We start from the raw sequence: 26,036 nt of genomic DNA, 5'->3' as shown, positions 1-26,036 counted from the left end.
CGAATCAGGGCTTTAGAGCTGATGTCTGACAGCCTAGAAATTAAAACGAAATAAATGTGCTGTTTAAACTCCCATTTTTTCCCCAACAACAACAACAAAATCACTTTTTCTGTAATAGGATTTTGTTGTTGTTAACTTTAAAATTCTGTTCCCTTGGATATTTCCTTAGTTACCAATTATAGGCCTGGACCTATGGAGCCAGCATTCCCATAGTCTTTGGAGGGAACTGAGACAACCAGAGGGTATGACAAACTTCAGGATCAGCCTTTGTTTCTTTCTATGTACATTAAAACAGATTCCCCCTCAAAAAAAAGGAGGGAGGGAGGGAGGGAGGGAGGGAGGGAGGGAAGGAGGGAGGAGGAGGAAGGAGGGAAGGAGGGGGGGAGAGAGAGAGAGAGAGAGAGAGAGAGAGAGAGAGAGAGAAGGAGGAGGAGGAGGAGGAGGAGGAGGAGGACGAGGAGGAGGAGGAGGAGGAAAGGAAGGAAGGAAGGAAGGAAGGAAGGAAGGAAGGAAGGAAGGAAGGAAGGAAGGAAGGAAGGCAGAAGGAAGGAAGGAAGGCAGAGACAGGAAGGAAGGAAGGAAGACAGGAAGACAACCATAGTTGTTAGGCCATGCCCAAACACCCTGTGTTTGACTGTTCTTGCATTTTCTTGGGATGATGGAAACAGACATCTCCAAAGAACAAAGAAAGGCTTGGGATGGTTTGTGTTTAAAAGTGCAGTGGATGTGAAATGTCAGTCACTAGCCAGAAATTTGGCAGTCATCTCTTGGAATGCCGAAGAGACTATTCTGAGTTTGACCTGGTGAGCTGCTCTGTGGGGGTAAAGATGAGCCCCTCACTGAGGTAGATCCATAGGTGCAAAAGAAGTTCCATGTCATCTACAATTTTTTAGTTTTACAAACTAGGAAGGGAAGACATTGCATCTCAGAGTGGCAACGTAGTTTGCTCAAAATAATGAAGTAAAGACGTTGAATTTGGGGGAATTTATCATGAGGCTAATGAAGTGGGTATACCGGTAGAAGCTTCTGGTCTTCAGGGAGAGACAGGTATATAAACACTGGGCTTAGGCACTGCTTTCTACCTGCCTATCAGAGCTATTACTCTCAAAACTACCCCTGCCTTCCTCTTTTAACCAATAATAACAAACATCTAGGAAGTGTGGGCAAATAGCAGCCAGAAGCAAAGGGCTTCCCCGCCACATCTGTACAAAGAAAGTAGCCACCCTGGGAACATGCTGATTTCATGGGCTTGGGTTCTCTCTCTCCGCTCCCACATGTCATTTCATCATCTGCACATCTGGCCTGCAGAGCATCCCAGAATGTTTATTTCCGGACCCTGAGAGGCTTTCCTGAGCATTGCTTGGGTAGACTCCACGTTTTATTTCTGTTAAATTACATTTTGAGAGTCTGTCGTGCCCTAATGAAGGAGACGATACACTTCAGTTTTTACATTATCTTAAAAGTTCTTTGAGTCTCTGTGATGGAGAGAAAAAAGTCAGTAAAGATGAGTAGAGATGCCTTCAGAGTTTGTAAATAGGAACTCGTTCTTCATCCCGCAGGAAAGCAAAGAAAATGCCAAAGCACTGATCTCCCTGACCCAAGTGTCTCAGTGTTTGCAGTCAGTCGTGACTAAGAACTCAGATTCAAGCACGGGCGCTGCTCAATCTAAAAGTCCCTTTCGAGATACGCATGTGTCTGAGGAACACTGACATTTCATATATTCAGCTAATACTACTGTTTTGGTTTACTGGCTGTCATGGCGAAAATTGGGATGTTGAACCACTCTTTCAGAATCTCACAATTAAATTGAAAATAAAAAGACATATATGTGAGAAAAACGCAGTACCTGATGAAGTGGATGCTGCAGACAAAATGTGTAGTGACGGGGAAATTTCGCTTCACTGTAGGGATGGGGGCAGCAGAGCTGGGTCTTGAATGGTGAATTAGACATGGATGAGAGGAGGGGGGAAGCAGATGGAAAGAAGGGAACAAGCAAATGTGGCACATTTGTTCTTCAGCAACCGTATCCTCACATTGTTCCTAAGCAGACGTGTCCGCTCTTCCATGTATTCAGCATGCCCCCAACTCACAGAAGCAGAAATGGAGACTCGGCGAAATGAAAGACCATGCCTGAGATGACACTGAGACAGAGAGAGAAATGGAATTTAACCTCCCAAATCTGCATTCTTGTCCAATTCACTATCCAGAAGGAAAGCCTGTTTAGGAATGTCGGTTTGGCAGTATGGCGTAATGGGATCTGGATTACCAAACCAAGCAGTGTGAGCATCATCATTGGCAGATGTTAAGGGGAGTTGAGGAGGAGAAGCTATGGAAGATGGATCATGGGTAATATTTAGACATATTCTATTAGAGTCAAATGTGGGTGTGCAAAGAAATGCCCTACTGGGAATTTGTGACTGAGAATTAGATGTAGAAGGGGATGGTAAGGAGAGCTGGAGAATTCAGTCTCTGACTTAGTGATAATGGATGTAACTATGACAGTGAAAAGATTCCCCAATGGACAGTGTTTGCAGAGGGAGAGTAGAGAACTGAAGGCAGAACCTGGGGAGTGCCCATATTTGTCAGGTAGAGGGAGATAGAGGAGCCAGCAACTAGACACAGAAGAGAAGGGGAGAAAGGGAGAAAACCTGACATTGTGATGTCACAAGGCCAGTGGGGAGTGTTTCTTAGAGCAGGGGAAAATGTTAAAGATACCGAAAGTCAGAGTATCATTCAAGAGATATTGTATAGGTCAATGCATTTATGTGGGATATTTATGTAAATTATTTACAGTTTCCTCCACTTATTTATGCTAACAATAGACAAGAAATCTAGGCTTTTTAAAGGTGATCGTGAAAAATTGCCCTAGTGGTGAGGGCCTGGGGCGGGGGCAGGCTGGAAGGGATCAATGGGGGGGGGACATATGTAATACTTTCAACAATAAAGAATTATTTTTTAAATCATTTTAGAGATAGCATTTGTTAGCTGAATATAAAACAAACCAGGCTACTACAGTTCTAAAACATTTTTTAAAATTTCTGATGCTTATTATACCAAGAAATGGTTCATTTTAGTGTGAAAAATGTGGAATCATTGCTTGTTCATTTATGCATATACTCAGTAAATATTTATGGATCACCTAAAAAATGCCCCTAAATTAAGCCACCAAAATAACCATGATTTGTTACCTTTTCCTGTGTGTTGTATGTATGTCTTTTCTCCACATAGCCAGTTTGATCATATATCCTTTTGATCATATATTCTTATAAATGCCACTACCATTGTTTCAACTAGAAACAGAACTTTAGTTGATCCAATATCTGACTGAATTAACCAATTGAGATGGTGAAATATCCTAAGAACTTACTTTTCCTTGTATGCTCAATTATTGCAGTTGGTATTCACCAGAATTCTTTTATTAATAAATTTTGTTTTAATCTAATCCCAGGGTCCTGAAAAGTTATTTTCTATTAAGAATCATGGCCTCTCACATCTAGTTTTCTGATTGGTTGAACATAAGCCAAGTCTGTTTTGTTTATTAGATGTCTCAAATCCTCTATTCACATCAAGCATTGCTCTTTGAAGAAGTAGATGATAAAAAGTCACATATAGTATAGAATACTTTCTTCAATAAATACTTAATTATTGAATTAATAAATAAGATAAATTTAAAGGCCTAATCATAAATGAAATTCAGTCTGCTCAGGGAATATTTTATTATCTTTATAAACATAAAGTCAGAAGGGCACTTAGGTATCATTTTGAAAACTATTGTTTCCAGAGTGCTGTCCTATTATCATTATAACTTGCATTACTATGATTAGAGGAAAGGTTTCTTCATGTTGGCATTTTACTCTTTATAATTCATCATAAGAGTAACCAACATGATGCTAATAAGGTTTTGTCTTAAATGTGAGTAGTTTCCTTTAAGACTATATTTGGGAAAACTAAGACATAGTTCCACTTGAGAAAGCTTCCTAATAGAGGGGAAAGGCTTTTGTTATTCCAGAATTAGCAGTTATATTACTCTTTTTACAATGAATCAGGCACTTTTTATGAGTTTTGCAAATATTAAAATTTAAATATTGGTATGAAGCCTCCATATCTAAAGCTTTCTGACAAAGAGAGCCCATTGACGTAAATTTAATGTGTGAGAGCCCTTACTGAAGTAGTATATTTCATGGGGACCAGAGGGAAGAGGAGAGCACCTGAGAGGGAGGGTGGATGTATCCCAGGGCAAGGAAGCAGTGAGAGATCAGGTTGAAATCCTACCGCCTATGCAATTTCATGGAAGCCCAAACCTGGAGTAACAATGGAATCTATTACTTTAATTTTTAAAATAATTTTTATTGATTTCAGAGAGAGGAAGGGAGAGGGGGAAAGAGATAGAAACATCAATGATGAGAGAGAATCATTGATCGGTTGCCTCCTGCACACCGCCTACTGGAGATCGAGCCCACAACCTAGGCATGTGCCCTGACTGATAATTGAATCAACGTCCTCTTGGATTGATGTTCAACCACTGAGACACACCAGCTGGGCTCTATTATTTTTATTTTCATGCCTATCTGTCTTATTGATAAAAATAAAAGTGGGTCAATTTTGCTTGTTTTCTTTTTTGGTAGGTTTAAATGGTTAACTACTATGAAGTTATAAAAGATATCTAAGAATCAAAACCCAACTGACAAAACTGAAAGAAGCCTTTAAGATCTTGTAGTCACATGTCTCTCAGCCCTCAGTTGAGGGACTTATTTTAATTCAGAGTTTGGGTCTCACACCAGAGATTTGGATTCCAATGTGGTTGTTAATGAGGTTTAGGAATCTGCATTTAATAAACACCCATATGATTGTGATTAGCCAGAGGCTAATCTCATTATAAAAAATACTGACTTAGTCTAACCCCTTTATTTGACCCATAGAGAAATAAAAACCTAGAGATGGGAATTGGCTTTGTCCAGCAGGTCATAGAACTTGAACTAGAATTTAGATGACAGTATTCATTGTAATTGTTGATTTAACATTATCCAGTGTTATTCAAATTCAGAATCAGTGGTGCCACACTGGTTATGTCACTGATGCTTCACAAGACAGACTAGATAATTTTTTCTAGAAACTAACATTCTTTCAATAATAACCAACAAATGTCTTGGGAGTATTTAAGCAGCTGGCAGACAACATCTGGGTATCTCCTAAGAGAAGTAATTTCTCTTTAATGAATTTGAGGTTGAAAGTAGTTATGAGTTACACAACTCTTTTTATACATAAAAGCCATATTCTTTTTTATTTTATTTTTTTCTTTATTGATTAAGGTATTACATATGTGTCCTTATCCTCCCACTGCCCCTCACTCCCCCTCCCCCACTCATGTCCTCACCTCCTTGGTGTCTGTGTTCATTGGTTAGGATTATATGCAAGCCATATTCTTATAATAATTAGTTTTGAATTTCTTTTGTCATATATTATTAATTAGGTAACTTTGCGCATCTAGTTGCTTTTTTTCTGAAGCTATGACACTTGTGATTGGGATAAGAAAATGCTGATGTTCTCAGCTTAATAAAATTCTCAGGTCCATCCATTAACATCCAGATTCTTTGTTGTTGTTGTTGTTTTTGTTTTGTTTTTTGATTCTTAAATTTTAACTACCTTTGGTAAATCTGAACTGACACTCTAAGGGAGGAGCAATAGACTCAACAGCTGCATATTCCAAGTGTACTTCAGCTTGACTTGTAGGCGAGTGCCTCTGTGATCATCTTTAGCTCCAAAATCGGTTGCCGAATCTCATTACAGACTCTTGGTAAAAGATGCCCATAACCTCTCAGTTTTAATGATTCCAGAATTGCCAGCAGATTATGTGTCATCATTTATTCTGATGCATACCCAGCTGGACACCAAAGTTGTCGCGAGTCTTCTTTATCTTTGATCTACCCATCCTGAATCTGGCCTCTGCTTACTTCACTCTCTCAACATTCAATTCCAGAGTCCTGTCATCTTTCAGATCTCTTAAGTGCCTGGAAGTGTTGGACGTAAAATGCCACCGCCCTCCATGAAATATTGTCTTTGCCATGTTGAAGGTTTTGTAGTATTTTATATAACACAGGGTGGATATTGGGCCTCACTCACAAAGAAACTGTGCTTAAGATGGAAGACCTCACGCATGGTCAGGGAACCACTTCCTTTGCATGTCACACATCTCCACCTTGGAAAAGCAGGGAAAACAATGCAGGATAAAAACCACAATGAGCCCCGCCAGTGTGACTCAGGGGTTGAGCACTGACCCATGAACCAGGAGGTCACGGTTCCATTCCTGGTCAGGGCACATGCCCAGGTTGCAGGCTGGATCCCCAGTAGGAGGCATGCAGGAGGTAGCCATTTGATGATTCTCATCATTGATGTTTCTATTCCTCTCTTCCTCTTCCTTCCTCTCTCTGAAATCAATAAAAATATATTTTTTAAAAATCACAATGAATTACACTCTGGAATATTTAAATTTTTTCTCAAAAATGATAGTTATATTCAAGCGATGGATGGATATGTGAAGGAGTTCCTGTTTTGATCTACCTTAACGTATTCCTTTTTTTTTTTTTTTAATGACAGGTGGGAATAGCATATAATAGACCACACCCACTTTGATGACAAATATTTAGAATGAAACCCTTTTTGGGTCCATATTGGCAAGTTGAATTATGGCATTTATAAAGATTTTATATGATCTTGGCCATATTCACACTGCACATTTTCTGCCACGATGTTGGAGAATCTGATATGTTTTTAAGAGCTACTCTGTTGGGCTTATTAGATTGTCATGGGTTTTGCTAAATGTTATACTTTCCTTTGTAAATGCTCTTTAAATATTTCAATTAAATAGTGATTTATTTTAAAAATCAGCAATAACAAATGTGTAATAGAAGCCAAGTATTATAGAATTCTTAATCTTTAACAAACACATTCAGAGCCATTTCATATTTATTTAACATACAATTGCTGTCTAATTTAATCTAAATTAAATGGTTGCTTGCAACCTATAATTTATAGGGTTCCTGAACCTCCTTTTATGGCAGGGAAAAATAAGAAAGCATCAGTTTTTCCCAGAGGGTAGATACTTATCCTTTGAAATCAGGTATTTTGTCTTGAAATTAAAAACCTAGGTCATAGGGAAATGAAATTTCAAGGAATGTTTTGGCAATGAGACATATGTCCTTATTTCCCTTAAAAAGACTAATTTGTTTTTCTGCCATTCAACAAACCTTCAAAATGTATCTGATACTTTGAAGATAAATTATCTCTCTTGTTTACAGGCACCTACCCATTGTGAGGCATGTACACATTGAGATTCAATAGCAGGGTGTGGGGTTGTTGTATTTGTTAATTTTTTTTAAAGACCAAATAACTTTGGATACTATGTGTCAGGTAATTAGTTGGGAATATCAGTTCTTTTTTTTTTTTTAATATGGAACGCTTCACGAATTTGCGTGTTATCCTTTCACAGGGGTCATGCTAATTTTCTCTGTATTGTTCCAATTTTAGTATATGTGCTGCCGCAGTGGGCACAATATTAATTCTTTTAAAAGCAGTTAGTCATGAAGTAACCACAGGACAAGTACTACAAACTAGTGGAAAAACTTTTTTAAAATGGTCACTACAAGTGTTCAGTTGGCCACGGTTATCTGAGCTTAATTGAGGAGTGCTGTAATGAATGAATGCCATACTGAAGTGGAAATGAAAACTTAGTTCCAAGGGTTAGTTTGAAAAGTAACTAGGAGGTTTTTTGAGTGGTGGGGGTAATCATATATTTTCTCCCACTGACAATATCTGAAAAATCAAAGTGGATATTTCTTTTTCTAAAAATTAGTTTTTGTGAATGTCTTATTTCTTTTTCTAAAAATTAGTTTTTGTGAATGTAAGTTAATGCTTGAGTAAGAAGAATGTGTAACATCTATATATCCTATATAATAAAGAGCTAATATGCTAATTAGACTGACAGTGGAATGACCTTCCAGAATGACCTTCTGGAACGACCAGTGGGCAGGGGGTGGGGCTGCGTGGCTGCAAGGGCTGAGGCAGCCAAGACTGTGAGGGCCGAGGCAGCTGGGGCTGTGAGGGCTTACTCTTGCACAAATCTTGTGCATCGGGCCTCTAGTATATATATAAAAGGCTAAGTGACCGGCCAATTGGCTGGTAGATATGACTCACACTGACCACCAGGGGGCAGACACTCAATGCAGGAGCTGCTGAGCGACAGCAACTTTGCAGAGTGCCCTCTGGCACTCCGGGACCCCTCGGGGGATGTCGGACTGCCAGTTTCAGCCCTATCCCCGCAGGCCAGGGCAAAGGACCCCACCTGCCGGAGGGACCCCGCTTACTCTGCGGATGCCCTTTGAGCCCCAGCACTGCCCCAGGTGCAGGCGGCCGGGGAGGGACCGCGGGAGGTTGGCTCCAGGGGGGTGTCCAGCCCTTCTTGCCCATTCCTGCCCGCCAGCCACCTTCTAATTAGTTTACTTTCAATGTGCACAAATCCATGCACTGGGCCTCTAGTTCATTGATATTTGGTGGTTAATTTCAGACACAATTGGTGCTGTGACTATAACAGTAATACATTAAACTAGTGCTTTAGCATTATTTGGATTTATACATAGATGAGTGGATTCAACGATAGGTTGTGGAGTCAACCAATCAATTTCTTATTAGTTTGCCATTGACTGGGGCAAGTCAATTTCTTTATAACTCAATCTCCCACTTTGGCAGTTGTGTGATGATTAAATGAGATAATGCATTTCAGACATATAGGATGGTACCTGGTGATGTTAGCTCTCACTAATATTAGTTTGTAAGTGATATGAGAATAGGGACTGTCTTTGTTGTGCTCAAAATCATATCCTAGTTGGCCATCACAGTCCCTGTTACATAGTAGCTTCTCAAAAAAACATCTTTTTAAAATTAATTTATTGGGGTGACTTTGGTTAATAAGATTATTTATGTTTGAGTGGTGGGTACACAACACAAAGCAATATATAGATCATGCATCATAGAAATATACACTTGAAATCAGCAAATATTTTTTGAATGGATCAACCACAATTATTTTGAATCCTCTTAAAGACAAGGTATTCTAGTTTCACTTTATGTATAAAACTAAATGAAATTCTTATAAATTTTACAGAACTGTGTAAGAAATAGTCTAAGAAAAGAACTTAACTTTCCTCTTTGGTCTTTATATTTCTTTGGACCTGAATTTCTTCCCCAGACACTGGTCCTCCCCAGTCTTTGGAACAGGTTTTCTTATAATGGCCACAGTATATTTTCAAAGACGTTCTTTAAAAAAAAAATGTATACCCTGTAGTAGATATATAATAAGAGCATAACATTTCTAGGGCCTTGCTTTTCTCTGCTTTTCTCCCAAACTTGCTATCCAGTATCACTATGGGCCCTGAATGAATGAATGAATAAGTAAATAAATAAATAAATAAATAAATAAAATTTGAGTATTGTGCTTAAAAGCATGGACTTCAGAGTCAGAGGGTTTAATCATACCTTTGCTATTTTACCTTGGGCAGTGTACTTAACCTTTCTGTGTTTGTTTTCTCTAAATAAGAATAATGTTAAGACCTCCTTTATGTTTGTGAGTGTGTGTGAGCATCAAATAAGTTATAACACACAGCCTACCCTTCAGTAAGTTCCACATAAACTTTAGTTGTTATCACACATTCAGCCAAGTCTCTCTATTATGTATATATCAGTCATTTCATTAACATACTGAAAATTTAATCCTGAATAGTATGAGCAGCCAATGACAAGTGGTTTTGTGGCAGATGTGTTGAGCTGATTATTCTATGCTAGTGAGCTTAGAGTTTTTGCTAGCATGCTTACCCACCTCCAAGCCCACGGTCTTCTAGCTTGTACAATCTTTCAGCCATATAAGACCTCCTAGAATCCCTTGAGCACAAGATACATTAGTTAGAAAAGCTTTGCAGGCTCCAACCTGATGTGACCAGTGATCGTGTATCTTTGATGGAGTCCTTGGATCTTTAGAAGAGTTCACAATTCTAAAAATATCTGCTTGAGAAAGGTCACATAAGCTACATAAACTCAAGGTCATCCAGGAGTGAGCTCTCATTTTCTTTTAAACAACGTGACCTACAGATTCTGGCTTTGGTTCTGGGTAATAGTGAAGTAGCACTGACTCTGTGAAGTGTCTCATCACAAGTGAAAACTCATCACAACCTTATTTTCTTCTAACAACCCTCCTCCTCCAGATCCAAAAGACTATTTGTTGCACTGTCTTATTTCTCAGCACATTGGCACCTGACACTTAGTGGGGGAAGTGGGCAGAAAACAGTGAGAACGGATGAACTCTTTGGGCACATGGTGAAATGTATCAGTTACATCGTCTCATTCTAAATGAAAAGTAAACATACTTTATGTGTGTGGATTTTTAAAACTAGTATGTGGGGCTCTTCTCATTTATTTTAAACAGGCATTATGTTCAGTGGTTAAAACCTCAGACTCTCACCCTAGCCGGTTTGACTCAGTGGCTAGAGCGTCGGCCTGCGAACTGAAAGGTCCCTGGTTCGATTCCTGTCAAGGGCACATGCCCAGGTTGTGGGCTCGATCCCCAGTGGGGGACTTGCAGGAGGCAGCCGATCCATGATTCTCTCTCATCATGGGTGTTTCTATCTCTCTCTCCCTCTTCCTTCCTCTCTGAAATCAATAAAAATAATATATTTTAAAAAAACACACCTCAGACTCTAAATTCAGACAGCAGAGCTGAGTCCTGACATTCCTAATTTCTAGTTGTGCGACCTTGAAAAAAATGATTCAACTTCTCTTTGTTTGCTCCTCTATAAAAAATTGGATATTCCCTGTAGCTACCTCATGAGGTTGGTGTGAGGACTGGATGAAACATCTATCTAAAGCCTAGGACCTGGCACCAGACAAATACTAGAGAGTCACTATTCGTTATAATTTCCATTGTTATTCCTTTCATCTCAGTTTACCTCATAAAGTGAAATTATAATAGACCTGTAGTATATTCAGAAATGTATGAAAACTTGCAACTTAAAACATTGTCCATTCACCACCTCACAGTTCTATAGGTCACAAGTCTCAGCAAATTTCATTGTATTCTCTGCTTTTGGGTCTCACAAGGCTGAAATCAAGATATCAGCCAGACTGGATCCTTAACCTGGAGGTTCTGAGGAAGAGTTTTCTTCTGAGCTCATTCAGGTTGTTGGCCAAAATTCTGTACCCTTCAGTTTTAAGGACTGCGATTCCCATTTCTTGTGGGCTAGAAGCCGCCAGCATTCCTTTGCACATGGATTCCCTAGATTCTCAAACCATGGATGGTGCATCAAATCCTTCTTATCCTTCCAGTCACTCTAATTTCTTTGTATATGACCAGCTGAAGAACATTCCTTGCTTTTAAAAGGTATCCTGTAATAGCTCCCTTTCGTTTTATTCAAAGTCCACTGAAAAATCTCTTTGCTATATACAGGAATATATAGTATTCACAGGTTCCCCCATATTCAAAGAGGAGGGGATTATACAAGGGCAAGAGTCATTTGGGGTTGTTCTGAGAATTCTATTTACCATACTCTCCAATTGAAATGGAATCAAGTAAACATCCATCTATTAAGCCTTATAAAAGCTTTATAAAATATGTTTATTTTATAACAATTGTCCTATGTTAAATTATAGTCATCTGTGTACATGTTCTTTATATTTTAGTTCATTGGAAGCAGGAACTATATCTTATTCATCCTTGTATATATCCCTAGCTACTATTAGTGTATGTGCCCACTAAATATTGGTTGAATCTGAGTAGTTCAAACTACTGTAATGGGATCATCATTGCTTAGCATGATCTATCCTGCTCTTGTTCCATCCTACTTGGCCAATTATGTATGAGCATCGATGAGAGAATAGATCCCATGTGTTTGATGCATTATTGAAAACAGCAGTAAAAACTAGTGATTGGCAAATCAAATTGCATTTGGGGTTTGGCAAAAACAATTTTGTTGAAGACTGGGAAGGAATGCTTCTATAACATCCAAAAGCACTTTCTAGGGATTGTTTTTTTCTCACTGGTTTTATGTTTGTGTTTTTTAAGGGAAATTTAAATTCACATGTTTCAGCTTTGTTTACACTTAACACAACAGAGCAATGATTTGTTAAAACCATTTGGTGTCTAGGAACTCTTTCTAAAGTTTCCTTTGAACTGGAACTCATGTCTGAAAATATGGGCAATAGTAATATCTATGAGTTGGCTGATGGGTGGAAAACCCACTCCCTGAGAGCTTTGGGTTCCCGCTTGAATTCTGTTGTTAACAGTTTGCCTTGATAATTCACATTCTGGGTCTAAGTTTCCTCATTCTTAAAATGAAAAGTTGTAATATATAAAGATAAATTTATTTCTAGATTTAAAATTCTATGCTTAAAATCTTTTATTAAATAATATAAAAAGAATATAAAAATTAAGTACAGTTCAATGTACTGTGCTTATCTTTTTTTCCCATTCATATATTGATTAATTATAGAGTAAAGCACTTACTAAGGAAATGGTTGATATATAATCTATTTTTTGAGGTGGCTTTTTATGATTATATATACATTTCAAATCTATGAAATAGACTAAATAATCCTTATATTTACAGGTGAGAAAACTGAGGTTCACATACTGTTTTAAGTAGCAGATTTATCTATAAATCTGTGACATATAGTAAGTATTTAGTAAGTAATTGTTGATTTGTAGACGATGGATGTATAGATGGCAGGATGAATGGGTAGATGGTCAAAATGCCAGTCAACCTTTCTTGCCATTTCACTCTCGGAAATTCCCAAGGATAAGTGTTTTTTCATTTAATTTTTCAGGAATAATGGTATTGGAATATTGTCTCAGGCTTTGTTTAGATTACAAACCTACTATTCATTTGTTTTCAAAGGTGCTAAGACTGTAAACTTACCTCCTGGAGTATTACTGACTACAACAGTAAAAGGATTTTTACTATGGTTGAAAGTGCCTTCTTTGGAACATATGCAGTATTTATAGGGCTGCTTGGAATAAGCCAACTGAAAGATTTAGTGATAATAATCTCCATATTTCTTCTAAAATTGATTTCCGGCTTCGATGAACTTGGAAAGAGTCCTGGGACATCAAATAAATAAAGATCATAACATGAAATGAATCTTCAGAATATGTTCATAAATTTACATTTTAAACTTGACCAGAAAAGATATATCTTTGCCCATTATTAAGGTGATACTTTAATGAAAAATTTTCATTTGCATGAAATAAACCTTTTTGGCTTCAGATGAAAGGATTTTATGGTAGCGACAATGGTTTTGTGAGTTAAATGATCCCAACATCATCAGGAATGAATCACAAGTGCCCACCATATGAATTACAGCACCATGCATCTTAAAAAGGTATTTCTGGGGAAAGCATTCTTCCCATCTGCAACAATCAGATTCTGCTTTGAAGTCTTGCTAGCGAGCCTCCCAGTGCATGAGACAGCCACATGCTACCCGGACTCCTCTCTCAACTTGAGTTTGACTGCATTTTCCTAAAGAACAGCAGGGTAACTTAATGACAGAGGGGTTTAGAGAGGAAAACGGCTACAGTTTTGTAGTTAGACTTCACAGTACGTGCATTTTTCAGTGATCCTTTCTGGACATAACTATAGAAAATATGCCAGTGGATGGGCAAAATAAACTTTCAAGTTCAAATGAGACAGAAATCTGTGACTCCTTTGATCCTACTATATTAAATCTGCAAGGAAGTCTTCATAAATATTTCAAGCCCAAATGAGACTAACCTGTTAAAAAAAATGTGTACATTGTTATTGAGGCTTTTAGCCCTATCAGAAAGTTTCAAAAATGATATAAATCAATAACATTAGGTGTCAGTATTTTAAAAGAGACTGTAACTACTGCCTTCACTCCACTGCCTCTGCTGAATGGCAGTGTTGGGGTGGGACTCCCTGCTATCATTTTTGTTGGTTTTTTTTACTTGAAGCTTTTCCACAACAGACTCAGAAAATATTGGTGAAAAAAACACAAGTAGTGAATGGGAGACTGGCATAAGGCAAGTTAGGATATTTATGTGCAGAGATTAAGATTTGTCTAGCCCTGGCCAGTTTGCTGAGTGATTAGAGCTTTGGCCCTCGGAGGGTCTCGGGTTCAATTCCCGGTCAAAGGCATGTACTTGGTTGCAAGTTCCCCAACCTCAGTGGGAAAACATGCAGGAGGCAACCAATCCATGTGTCTCTCTCACAGCAATGTTTCTCCCTCTTCCTCTCCCTCTCCTCCTTCCCTTCCACTCTCTAGAAACAATGGAAAAATTATCCTCGGGTAAGGACTTAAAAATAAAAAATAAAAGAATTGTCTAACCAATCACTTTGTTCTTCATTAACCAAATGAATGACGGACCAGGTACCTTTCTTTGGGAGTTGGCTGCTGACTCTAACCTCTGATCTATTACAGAATGGCAGAATAGCAGTGGTAATTAATTGTATGTTGAAGAGGGACTTCTGTCCCACCTGGAGCAGGATTCTCTCAGTTTTGGCATCTATGGAGAGTTCCAATACACTATTTGCAATTTCATAATAGAAATAGACTTTTTCAGACTATCTCTCATTTCCCTGAGCTTCTATAATAATGTTTTAGTTATCCACAACAGGCATTGCTAAACATACAGAGGTTTTAAAAGAATGAAGTTTAGGGTATAGGGGGATAAATGGTGATGGAAGGAAACTTAGGGTGGTGAATGCACAATACCATATATAGTTGATAAATTATAGAATTGTATACCTTAAGCCTATATAATTTTAATCACCAATGTCACCCCAATAAATTTAATTTAAAAAAGCAGTCAATTAGAGTAAGATCCCATCCTACATAATAAAAGGCTAATATGCAAATAGACCGAATGGCAGAACAACCGAATAACCTGTCGCTATGACATGCGCTGACCACCAGGGGGCGCGCGCAGAACATGGCAGGAGTCACCAGCAGGCGGCAAAGCACAGAACATGGTGGGTGTTGGCCGTGGTGAGGTGGTGGAGCAGGTGAGTGGGGGCGCCAGATCAAGGCAGGGCACCGGTCGCTGTCATCGGGGTGAGCCTCTGGTGGTTACTGAAAATTCTTTGCTCCCGTGTGCCACAGTCCCACCCAGTGCTTGCACCCGCTGCCAACACCAGCAGCTGCCAGCCTTGATCGCCCCTGAGGGCTTCTCCACCTCCCCCTGTTCCTGAGGGGAGATCTGGGCAGCAGCAGCCGCTTGCACCCACTGCTGGCACTGGCCCCAATCGCTTTGCACCATCAGCAGGTGCAAGTGGGGCTGGCGCTGTCAGCATGTGGGAGCGACAGTGGTGGGACCGGGATTACAGGCAGATGGGACAGGGGCCGCGGCAGGAGGGGCTGGACAGGGGCACAGAGGATGGTTCGAGACCCACCCCTGTGCCCACCGCAGCATCGCGGCCCACAGTTCCCTAGTTGTAATATAAGAAAATAGGTAATAGTAAATACTATTTTTGAGTGCTTAAAAAAAAGAATGAAGTTTATAAAGTTTTAACTGCAGTTTGTTCCCTTTTTGCCTATATGTGCTTTACTCTTTATGTCTATCTCATACTTTGGTTAAAAAAAAAAGTGAGCAATAATATACAGAGCAGGCCTCTTTCCATTCTGAAATAATACAGTAGAATCAGGTAAGTGCTAGTATGTAGTGGCCACTTCAATCATATAAGAGGATATTATTTGCAATCTTACACAGTATATGAAACCAGAAAACCTAGTAAAAACTTAAGTACCTCAAAATAGAGAATTGGTTGGTATATTAGTACATCTTAAATGATATTGTACAGGGCATGAAAAATGTTTCACACTATATTGGTATTTGTAAATGTAAGTTTAAAGAATTACAATATGATCCTGTTTTACTTTTAAAATACATAAAAATAAGCATAAAATACTACAAAAGTGTAATTGGCTACTTCCACTACAGATTTATCATTTTATATATAAACTAGAAGCCCGGTGCACGAAATTCGTGCACGGCGGGGGGTTGTCCCTCAGCCCAGCCTGTACCCTCTCCAATCTGGGACTCCTAGAGGGATGTCCGACTGCCCGTTTAGGCCCGATTCCATGGATCGGGCCTAAACGGGCAGTCGGACATCCTTCTCACAATCCAGGACTGCTGACTCCCAACTGCTTGCCTGCCTGCCTTCCTGATCACCCCCTAACCACTCCGCTGCCAGCCTGGTTGATGCTTAACTGCTCCCCTGCCAGCCTGTTTGCCCCCAACTTCCCTCCTCTGCCAGCCTGGTCACCCCTAACTGCCCTCTCCTGCAGGGTTGATCACCTCCAACTGCCCTCCCTTGCAAGCCTGGTCCCTCTCAACTGCCCTCCCTTGCAGGCCTGGTCCCTCACAACTGCCCTCCCTTGCAGGCCGGGTGCCTCCCAACTGCCCTCTCCTGCTGGCCATCTTGTAGTGGCCATCTTGTGTCCACATGGGGGCAGGATCTTTGACCACATGGGGGCAGCTATATTGTGTGTTGCAGTGATGATCAATCTGTATATTACTCTTTTATTAGATAGGATAGAGGCCTGGTACAGGGGTGGGGGCCAGCTGGTTTGCCCTGAAGGGTGTCACAGATAAGGGTGGGGGTTCCCTTGGGGCGTGGGGTGGCCTGAGCTAGGGGCCTGTGGTGGTTTGCAGGCCGGCCACGCCCCCTGGCAACCCAAGGGGAGGCCCTGGTATCTGGAATTTATTTTCCTTCTACAATTGAAACTTTGTAGCCTGGGGCGGCAGCCATTTCTGGGGCGGCAGCCATTTCTGTGGCAGTTAATTCACCTTCTACAATTGAAACTTTGTAGCCTTAAGCGGGTGAGCCCGGCCAGGGTGTGCGGAAAGCTTTGCTTCCCCTGTTGCCACCAGCAACCCTGGCCTGCTCTCTCAAGCTCCATTCTGCCGCCATTTGTTTGAATTTGTTTACCTCCTATAATTGAAACTTTGTAGCTTGAGTGGAGGCTTAGGCCTGCAATGGCTATGGAAAGCTTGGCTTGCTCTGTTACCTGGGAAACCTTGCTCTCTGTGGCTGTAGCCATCTTGGATTGGGGTTAATTTGCATACTCGCCCTGATTGGCTGGTGGGCGTGGCTTGGCTGGTGGGCGTGGCCTATGTAGCGGAGTGATGGTTAATTTGCTTATTACCATTTTATTAGAGAGGATTATTTTATTGTGTTACTATTTTTATTTCTTATTTAAGTAATATACAATATATAGTATATAACAACATATATTTATTATATATTATATGTTACACTATTTTTTCTATTTTCTAAATTTTCTACAATGCACCTGTTCTAATTTTGGCTTTTAAAATAGTTGTTTTTAAATGAAATTAAAATAAAGCTAGGGTTGTTTCCTTTCATTACCACTCTTCTCTGGGAACAATTTGAGAAACATTATAGAGAAGTGTTTGAGACGTGCTGTTTCAAAGAATGGATCTCTTTGTGTCTTAGTTGTTCAATACCTATCTAAAGTTACTCTTTGAGGCTTCTTAGATCAACCTTTCATTTCAAACAATTTTTCTGAATGACTAAAAATGCTGACACAATATGACTTCTTAGGCAGAAACAAGTCCTCATGGACCATCAGGAATTCAAGCTGAAAATTGTTAAACTACTACCATATTTACAACTTATTTCATATTCTTTTTAGAAACGAGCATATTAAACTTGCTTCTAATAAAACTGAACAGAAGATTTTTAACTAAAAATGCCCTTCCAATTCTCTTTCCTTCTCATTCTTTTTAAAATTTATCTTTATTATTGAATGTCTTAGAGATGTCCCCTTTGTTGTTGTTTTTTTTTTCATTGACCCCCTCAACCCTGCCCCCTCTCTTCTCCCAGACCTTCACCACACGATTGTCTGTGTCCATGGGCTATGCATATATGAATATAAGTTTCCCAGTTAATATTTCCCCACCCTTCCCCCAAACCCACCTTCCCTCTGAAATTCCTCAGTCTGTTCCATGGTTCGGTGTCTCTGGATCTTTTTTGTTCATCAGTTTATTTTGCTCATTAGATTCCAGATATGAGTGAGATCATGTGACACTTAGCTTTCTCTGACTGGCTTATTTCACTTAGCATAATACTCTTCAAGTCCATCCATGCTGTTCCAAATGGTAAGAGTTCCTTCTTTTCTACAGCCACAGGGTATTCCATGGTATAAAAAACCACAGTTTTTTATCCACTCATCCAACTGATGGGTACTTGGGCTGTTTCTAGATATTTGCTATTGTAAATAGCACTGATATGAAAATAGGGGTGCATATATTCTTTCTGATTGGTGTTTCGGGTTTCTTAGAATATATTCCTAGAAATGGGATCACTGGGTCAAATGGTAGTTCCATTTTTTTTATTGATTTTTTACAGAGAGGAAGGGAGAGGGAGAGAGTTAGAAACATTGATGAGAGAGAAACATCAATCAGCTGCCTCCTGCACACCTCCTACTGTGAATGTGCCCGCAACCAAGGTACATGCCCTTGACCAGAATCAAACCTGGGACCTTTCAGTCCGCAGGCCGACACTCTATCCACTGAGCCAAAGTGGTTAGGGCAAGGGAGTTCCATTTTTAATATTTTGAGGAAACTCCATACTGTTTTCCACAGTGGCTGCACCAGTCTGCATTCCCACCCACATCCTTGCCAACACTTGTGGTTTACTGATTTGTTGATGGTAGCCATTCTGACAGGTGGGAGGTGATGCCTCATTGTCATTCTAATTTGCATCTCTCAGATGCTTAGTGACTTTGAGCATGTTTTCATATCTCTTTTGGTGTTCTGTATGTCCACTTTGGAGAAGTGTCTATTTAGGTCCTTTGCCCATTCTTTAATTGGAGTGTTTGTCTTCCTTTTGTTGAATTGTACGAGTTTCTTATATATTTCATTCCATTCGCCTGAGCCTGCTCATCTTACCCCAGGCATTCAGGCTCCTCCTTAAGTGATGTACCTACCTCCCAACAGAAATTCAGAAACCAAAGGTATGCATGGACTCAATAATCCAGTTCCATTCCCATATCCAGGGATGCCTAGGCCTAAGATATCATGTTTACAAACATGTTTTCTCACTTGATCACTTCTTTTTCATCAGCCTTCACACTGAGGGTGCTCCAACATTATTAAGGAAAGCATTTTTTTGCTATGGCCTCTGCTAGTTTTTTAACTGTGCAAATTAAGTTTGTTGTGACAAGTACAATGAGCTATTGTGCCTTTTGTGAAGCTAGAAATAAAAACTATTAAATGAAATTTGAAATTATGCCTATTAAAATGTTACATGATCTCCAAATAAACACACATACACACACACACCACACACACACACACACACACACACACACACACACACACACCACTGAAAGTATTATGTCACATGTCCTGAAAAAATAATACCTTGAGATTGGTAGCCATACTTGGCTTTTCTAATCATATATATACATGCACATACATACTGCAGTAATGACACTCTAGAACTCAGGCTACTAAAAATTATTTTTTACTTCTTTACTTTAATTGGAAGAGAGCACACAAACCTTATAGAAGTTTCATTTCTTTATTTCATGTGAATGTTTTGTGCAAGCTTAACTCAGAGTTCAGCTGCCTCAATCTGTGGCTCCAGAGATCACATGGGTAACATGTGAATGGAAATAAACCCTGTAGGTAAAAGAAAGAGGAATTTGGATAGAGATCAAAGATTAGCTTCATTCCATTCTTTCCTTCCACTTTTTTTACTATCCCATCTAAATTTGGTATTTTATGGGACTTGTTTTAATCCCAGAGGAAAGAGTGAACTTAATTCAGATTTGGGACTTTCTCTCTCCATTTTTCTTTAAATCCATGTGATTTGATCTGCTCAGTCGTGACTTAGATCATTTGATCTGCTCAGTCGTGACTTAGATCCTTCAGTAAGAAAGATATGGTGTACTGCCTTGATTCATTATTATATCTTTTTAAGTTATCACTATAGCCTGGTTTAGGTTATAGGAAATGTCCAGAATATTTATCAATATGATTAGCAGAAATATTTGCCTACAAGTATTATGGATATTGTTTGCTTTTTTTAATTTTCTAGAATGGAACTAATTACTATATGCTATTAACCTTGACTTGGGCCAAGAACATTTCTAAGCTTTAGGGATCAGAACTTTGCATTACACATTTTCCAAAAGCTTACTATTCTTTTTATAGAAATTAGACAAGAAAGTGGAGTTTAGTGTAGTCAACCTCATTCCTAAGTGGCTTCTGGAAAAGATTCTTATTGGGATCAAAATGACGTCCATAGGAAATGAGAAATGTTGCAATATTTTACCTCATTTTATATCAATTTTAGAATAATTTTTTCCAACTATTTAGAAACATAGGATAATTATAAAGTGACTTTTTTGACTTCATCAAAATAATAGCTAAATGAATACAATCAACACATTGCACTGTTTCAAGGTATGGGGAAATGAACTCATCTTGTCCATGGCTAGCCAGATTCAAGTGCCAGATTAGAACTGAAATACTGAACAGTTCTCGCTTATTGGATGGATAGCTCTATGCATTCCGAGGCTTAAGAATGGTATTATTTAACTGTTACAAGATGGAAGCAATGTAGTTGGGTTTGGTGGGGTTTCATTATTTGACAATTTTATAGACTTTCTTTTAGTTCTTCAAACTCTATTATGAGAATTTTCTTTCTTTCAAACAAAAGACCTCAAGACTTAAGAGAGGAACAGAGGCTTGAAAACAGAAAGATATAAAATATAACCAGCCCGGCTGGCATGGCTCAGTCCTTGAGTGTTGACCTATGAACCGGAAGGTCACGGTTCGACTCCAAGTCAGGGGATATACCTAGGTTGCAGGCTCAATCCACCAGTGTGGGGTGTGCAGGAGACAGCCAATCAATGATTTTTCTCTCATCATTGATGTCTCTCTCTCCCTTCTCTGAAATCAATAAAAATATATTTAAATAAAATATAGCCTAATAGAACATCTTGGATTGAACAATATAATCACTGAAATGACTATAAATGAAAATATCAATAAAAGTGTTGAACAGCAGTTTAGACACATCTGGAGAGAGTCTGGATGATAGATCTGAATCAAAAGTACACATAATGCTGGACAGAAAGACACAGAAAATGTGAAATAAAAGTTAAAGGACATTGAGAATATAATGACAGTGATCATGCATGTCTAATTATAGTTCCAAAATAAGATAATGAAAATAATTAAAACTTTATTCCAATGAATTTGAACACAAATAAAAAGCCACAAATTTCTAGAAAAATATAACTTAGGAAAATTTGAAAGCTGAGTACTCCTAAAATCCCTAAAAAAATGTTATCAATAGTTAAAAATCTTTCTCAAAAAAGAATACAAGATTCAAATAGTTTTAAAAAAGATTCCTACACAATATTCCAGGATCAGATAATGGAAATAGAGGGTCTCAACCACATCAAAAGTCAATATGAACAATATAAGAATGGAAAATAATAGATCAATACTATTCATGGACATAGGAGGGGGGGAAAAAAAGCATTAGTGAAACAAATCCATCTGGTAATACATCACAACCAAACATTTTAATCCATAAGTTCAACCTGGGTTTTAATATGAGAAATAATAATGCCACTCACAACACTATAGAATCCTATCCAATAAAGAGGGATATGCTAATTGACTATCACTCTGTCACAAAGATGGCTGCACCAACAGCTGAGGCCTAGTTCCCTTAAGGAGCCTTAACAAGCAATCAGCAGGGACATGAGGCTATGCCCTCCCCCATCCCCATGGGGCTTGACAGGGGACCTCAGGCCATGGCCCCCACCCGGCAGGGCTTGACAGGGGACCTCAGGCCGTTCCCCCCACCCTGGCATCAGGCTGGGGGACCTCAGGCCATGCCTCCTGCCTTGGCACCAGGCTGGGGGACCTCAGGTTACGCCCCCCACCCGGCGGGGCTTGATGAGGACCTCAGGCCTTGCCCCCTGCCCCAGTGCCAGGTCAGAGGACCTCAGGCCGCGACCCCTGTCCCAGCGCCAGGCCAGGGGACCTGAGGCCATGCCCCCCGCCCAGCAGGTCTTGACTTGGGACCTCAAGGTGCACTTCCCGTCCTGGTGCTGGGCTAGGAGACCTCAGCTGTGCCCCCCACCCCGGCACCAGGCCGGGACACCTCAGCCGTGCCCCCCACCCCGGCACCAGGCCGGGACACCTCAGCCGTGCCCCCCACCCCGGCACCAGGCCGGGACACCTCAGCCGTGCCCCCCACCCCGGCACCAGGCCGGGACACCTCAGCCACGCCCCCCACCCCGGCACCAGGCTGGAGGACCTCAGGCCACACCCCCACCCCAGCACCGGGCCAAGAGACCTGAAGCTGCGCCTCCCTGCCTGGCGGGGCTTGACAGGGGACCTCAGGCCATGCTCCCCACCCAGCGGGGCTTCACGGGGGACCTCAAGGTGCACCCCCAGTGCTGGGTCTGGGGAACTCAGGCCGTGCCCCCTGCCCAGCGGGGCTTGACGGGGGACCTGAGGCTGAGCCCCCCCTGCCAGTGGGGCTTCACAGGGGACCTGCGACTGTGCCCCCCTCCTGGTGCTGGGCCGGGGGACCTCAGGCCATGCCCCCCACCCAGCGGGCTTGACGGGATCTCAGGCCGTGTCCCCCACCTGGTGGGGCTTGACGGGGGACCTTAAGGCACGCCCCCGCCCCATCTGGGGGACCTGAGGCTACTCCCCCTGCCTTGTGGGGCTTGACAAGGGTGGGACTGGCCGGGTCTGGATCTAGCCCAATGGAGTGGGGACGGCCGGGTCTGGTCTCACGCGATTTTGAGGTGCATGTGGGTGGGCGGGGACTTGACTCTGGGTCCCCCTTTTAATGTGCATGAATTTCGTGCACCAGGCCACTAGTTATAGGAGAAAAACTATCTTTTTGTACAGAAATAATTTAAATTAATCATCTATTTAAAATAAAATATTCGAAGTAGAAGTAGAAAAGTCCCTCCTTATACTGAATGAGAACACAGTTACATGTCATTATTCACCTGCCCATTTAGCAAATCACACCAAATGTTATGAAAGATGTTTCTAAACTGGAAATCTTATATATATTGCTTCACAGAGAGGGGATTGGTTGAAGCCCTTTGGAAATAATCTGGTATTATCAGATTTTAAGCCACAACAATTTGACTCCACTATTGCACATGTGCACAGAAGACTTGTATAAGAGTGTGTGTGGAGGCATTCTTTGTATAACAAAACACAGGGATTTGTAATAACAGAAAACTCAAATATCTGTCAACAGGAGAATGGGTAAATAAATTTTTCTATACTCATAAAATGGCCTACTAGATAGCAAAGAATTATACCTTTATGTATCAGCAGAGATGAGCTAAAAAAAAATGTTGTGTGAAAAGAGCAAGTTTTAAAAGTATAAAACCAGTTTTATAAAGTTCAAAAACAAGCAGATTAAACAAAGGAAAGCAATTATAAACACAAACTCAGGATCCTGATTTCTGTGGAGAGGAGGAGGGATATCATTAGAGAGAGGCACACAGGGGCATCGAAATTACTGCTAACAATATTATCCTTAAATTGGGAGGCGAGTGACCAATGTTTGTCATATCATTATACTTTATAACATATATAGATGTTATTTTTGCATATATTGACTATTTCAGAATAAAAGAATGTCTATAAAAATCTAATGTGATAGTAAAGTAATTTGGGGTGATACATAGAAAACTTCCTTTATAATAAAGATAAAGACACATGATGGAGAAAGGAAACAAATGTCAAGCAAATGGCATTATTTACCATATTAATATTGGCCGTGTACTGATTTTTTCATCCAGGTACTTCTAGACTGTGTTTTGTATGTACTGTGCCATGGTGAGAGGCCTATTGACCTGTGCAAATTTTGGCTGTGATACTTCTTAGCTGTTAGGATCTTAAGTTTTGGTTCCCTCACTTGTAAGTAGAGATAATAATACGACCTCATTTATCAAGTTATTGTGAGTATTAAGTGAGCTAGCGCATAGAAAGTGCTGAGAAAGGACATGTACAGAGTAAATGCTCAATTAATATTAGATTCTAATAGACATCCCCTTTTGATTTACTACTTTGAAATGTTTTCTTTGTATTATGGTAGGCTTTGGTCACTTGACGAAGCAATTGATGACATTGGCTGACGGACACGTGGTGTTGGCTCTAGAAGGAGGACATGATCTCACAGCCATCTGCGATGCATCAGAAGCCTGTGTAAATGCCCTTCTAGGAAATGAGGTAAAGAACAAAAAACACAAAACTAAACTAAACTAAAAGCACAAAAGAGCAGGGGTCAAGGACAAGGAATGTATGCACGCATATTTTTAAGTGTTTTTTTAAAATCCCAAGTACTCAGAAAGCACAATGTTTCTCTTACAATCCTAAGAAAGAAGGTAAGCCTTAGGTAAGAGAAGTTTACCTATTCTCATGTGACATGCAATAACTTTTTGCCCAGTTATAGAATTCATTTGCATCCCCATCAATCAAGTTATTGGCAGAACTCAATAAATAAGATAACCCTTGGGAGATTGATATTGATAACCCTTTATATAGGGTTATCAATAAATAAGAAAAGAGAAATGCTTTGTATACTTGACCCAACTCATGAACATTGAAACACTGAAAAAGAAAGAACTCAAAGAAAATTTCTCTTGACATTTTCAATATGATTATATGGGGGGAAAAGGTTTTAAAAATGTTTTAGCTTTATTAAGATATAATTGACAAATCTGTATTTATTTTAGAGTATACAATGTGGTAATTTGATATACATATACATTGTGAAATGATTTCTGCCATTAAGTTAATTTAACACATTCATTATCTCACATAGTTACATTTTGTTTTTTGGGGGGTTTTTTGGTGAGAATACTTTAAGTTCTACTCTCTTGGCAAATTTCAGTTTTACAATACGGTATTATTAACTGTACTCACCGTGTTATACATTAGATCAAGCATGTCAAACTCGCGGCCCGTGGGCTGCATGTCTTGTTTATTTGGCCAGTGTTAACCTTTGAATTTGACATGCTTGCATTAGATCCTTAAACTTTATTCATTGTATAACTAAAAGTTTAAAACCTTTTTACAGACCTCTCCCTATCTTCACCTACCACCACCACCACAACACCCCTGTTGCTACCCACCTCTCCCACCCCTGGTGACCATTATTCTACTCTTTGTTTCTATGAGTTTGACTACTTTTCTTTTTTCTTATTTTTTGGTTTCACATAAGTGACACTATGAGGTATATTCACTTAGCATAATGCCTTCAAGATGTTGCAAATCACAAGATTTCATCTATGTTGTTGCAAATCATGAGATTTCCTTCTTTTTTTCAGAATAAATAATATTCATATATTTATATATCTACATATCTATATGTCTATTTTCTTTATCCCTTCATCTGTCAATAGAAACTTACGTTGTTTCCATACCTTGACTATATGAATAATGCTGCAATAAACCTGGGAGTACAGATAGGTCTTCAGGATAGTTATTTTGTTTCCTTTAGATATTACCCAGAAGTGGGATTGCTGAGTCATATGGTAGTTCTATTTTTAATTTTTTGAAGAACCTTCTACTGCTGGATGATCAATCAGTTGTTGAAAGTGAGGTATTAAAGTCCCCTACTATTATTATATTTTTTTCTGTTTCTCCCTTTAGATATGTTAATATTTGCTTTATAAATTTAGATTCTCCTATGTTGGGCATATAAATATTTATAGTGGTTACATTCCCTTGATGAATTGACCACTTTATCATTATATATTAACTTTTTTGTCTCTAATTATAGTTTTTGGCTCAGAGTTCCATTTTTTTCTGATATACCTAACTCTGCTTTCCTCTGGTTTCCATTGGCATGGAATATCTTTTCCATGCCTTCACTTTCAGTCTGTGTGTCCTTAAAACTGAAGTGATTTTCTTGTAGGCAGCATATAGTTAGGTCTTATTTGTTTTATCC

The 26,036-nt window shown here is 39.6% G+C and overlaps 1 protein-coding gene across 1 annotated transcript in view; it reads left to right on the top strand.

Annotated features, from left to right (window-relative positions):
- Window positions 1-26,036, top strand: part of HDAC9 (histone deacetylase 9) — a gene marked incomplete at its 3' end in the record, with an annotated part of 637,805 nt that overhangs the window by 551,723 nt on the left and 60,046 nt on the right. Inside the window, exon 23 of the mRNA XM_079785596.1 lies at window positions 24,180-24,313. Coding sequence (XP_079641722.1) covers window positions 24,180-24,313 — 134 coding nt within the window. The remainder of the gene's footprint in view (window positions 1-24,179; window positions 24,314-26,036) is intronic.

This window comes from Cnephaeus nilssonii (assembly GCF_951640355.1).
Source record: "Cnephaeus nilssonii genome assembly, chromosome: 12".
NCBI lineage: Eukaryota > Metazoa > Chordata > Mammalia > Chiroptera > Vespertilionidae > Cnephaeus > Cnephaeus nilssonii.
This window is presented reverse-complemented; position numbering and strand designations above follow the sequence as displayed.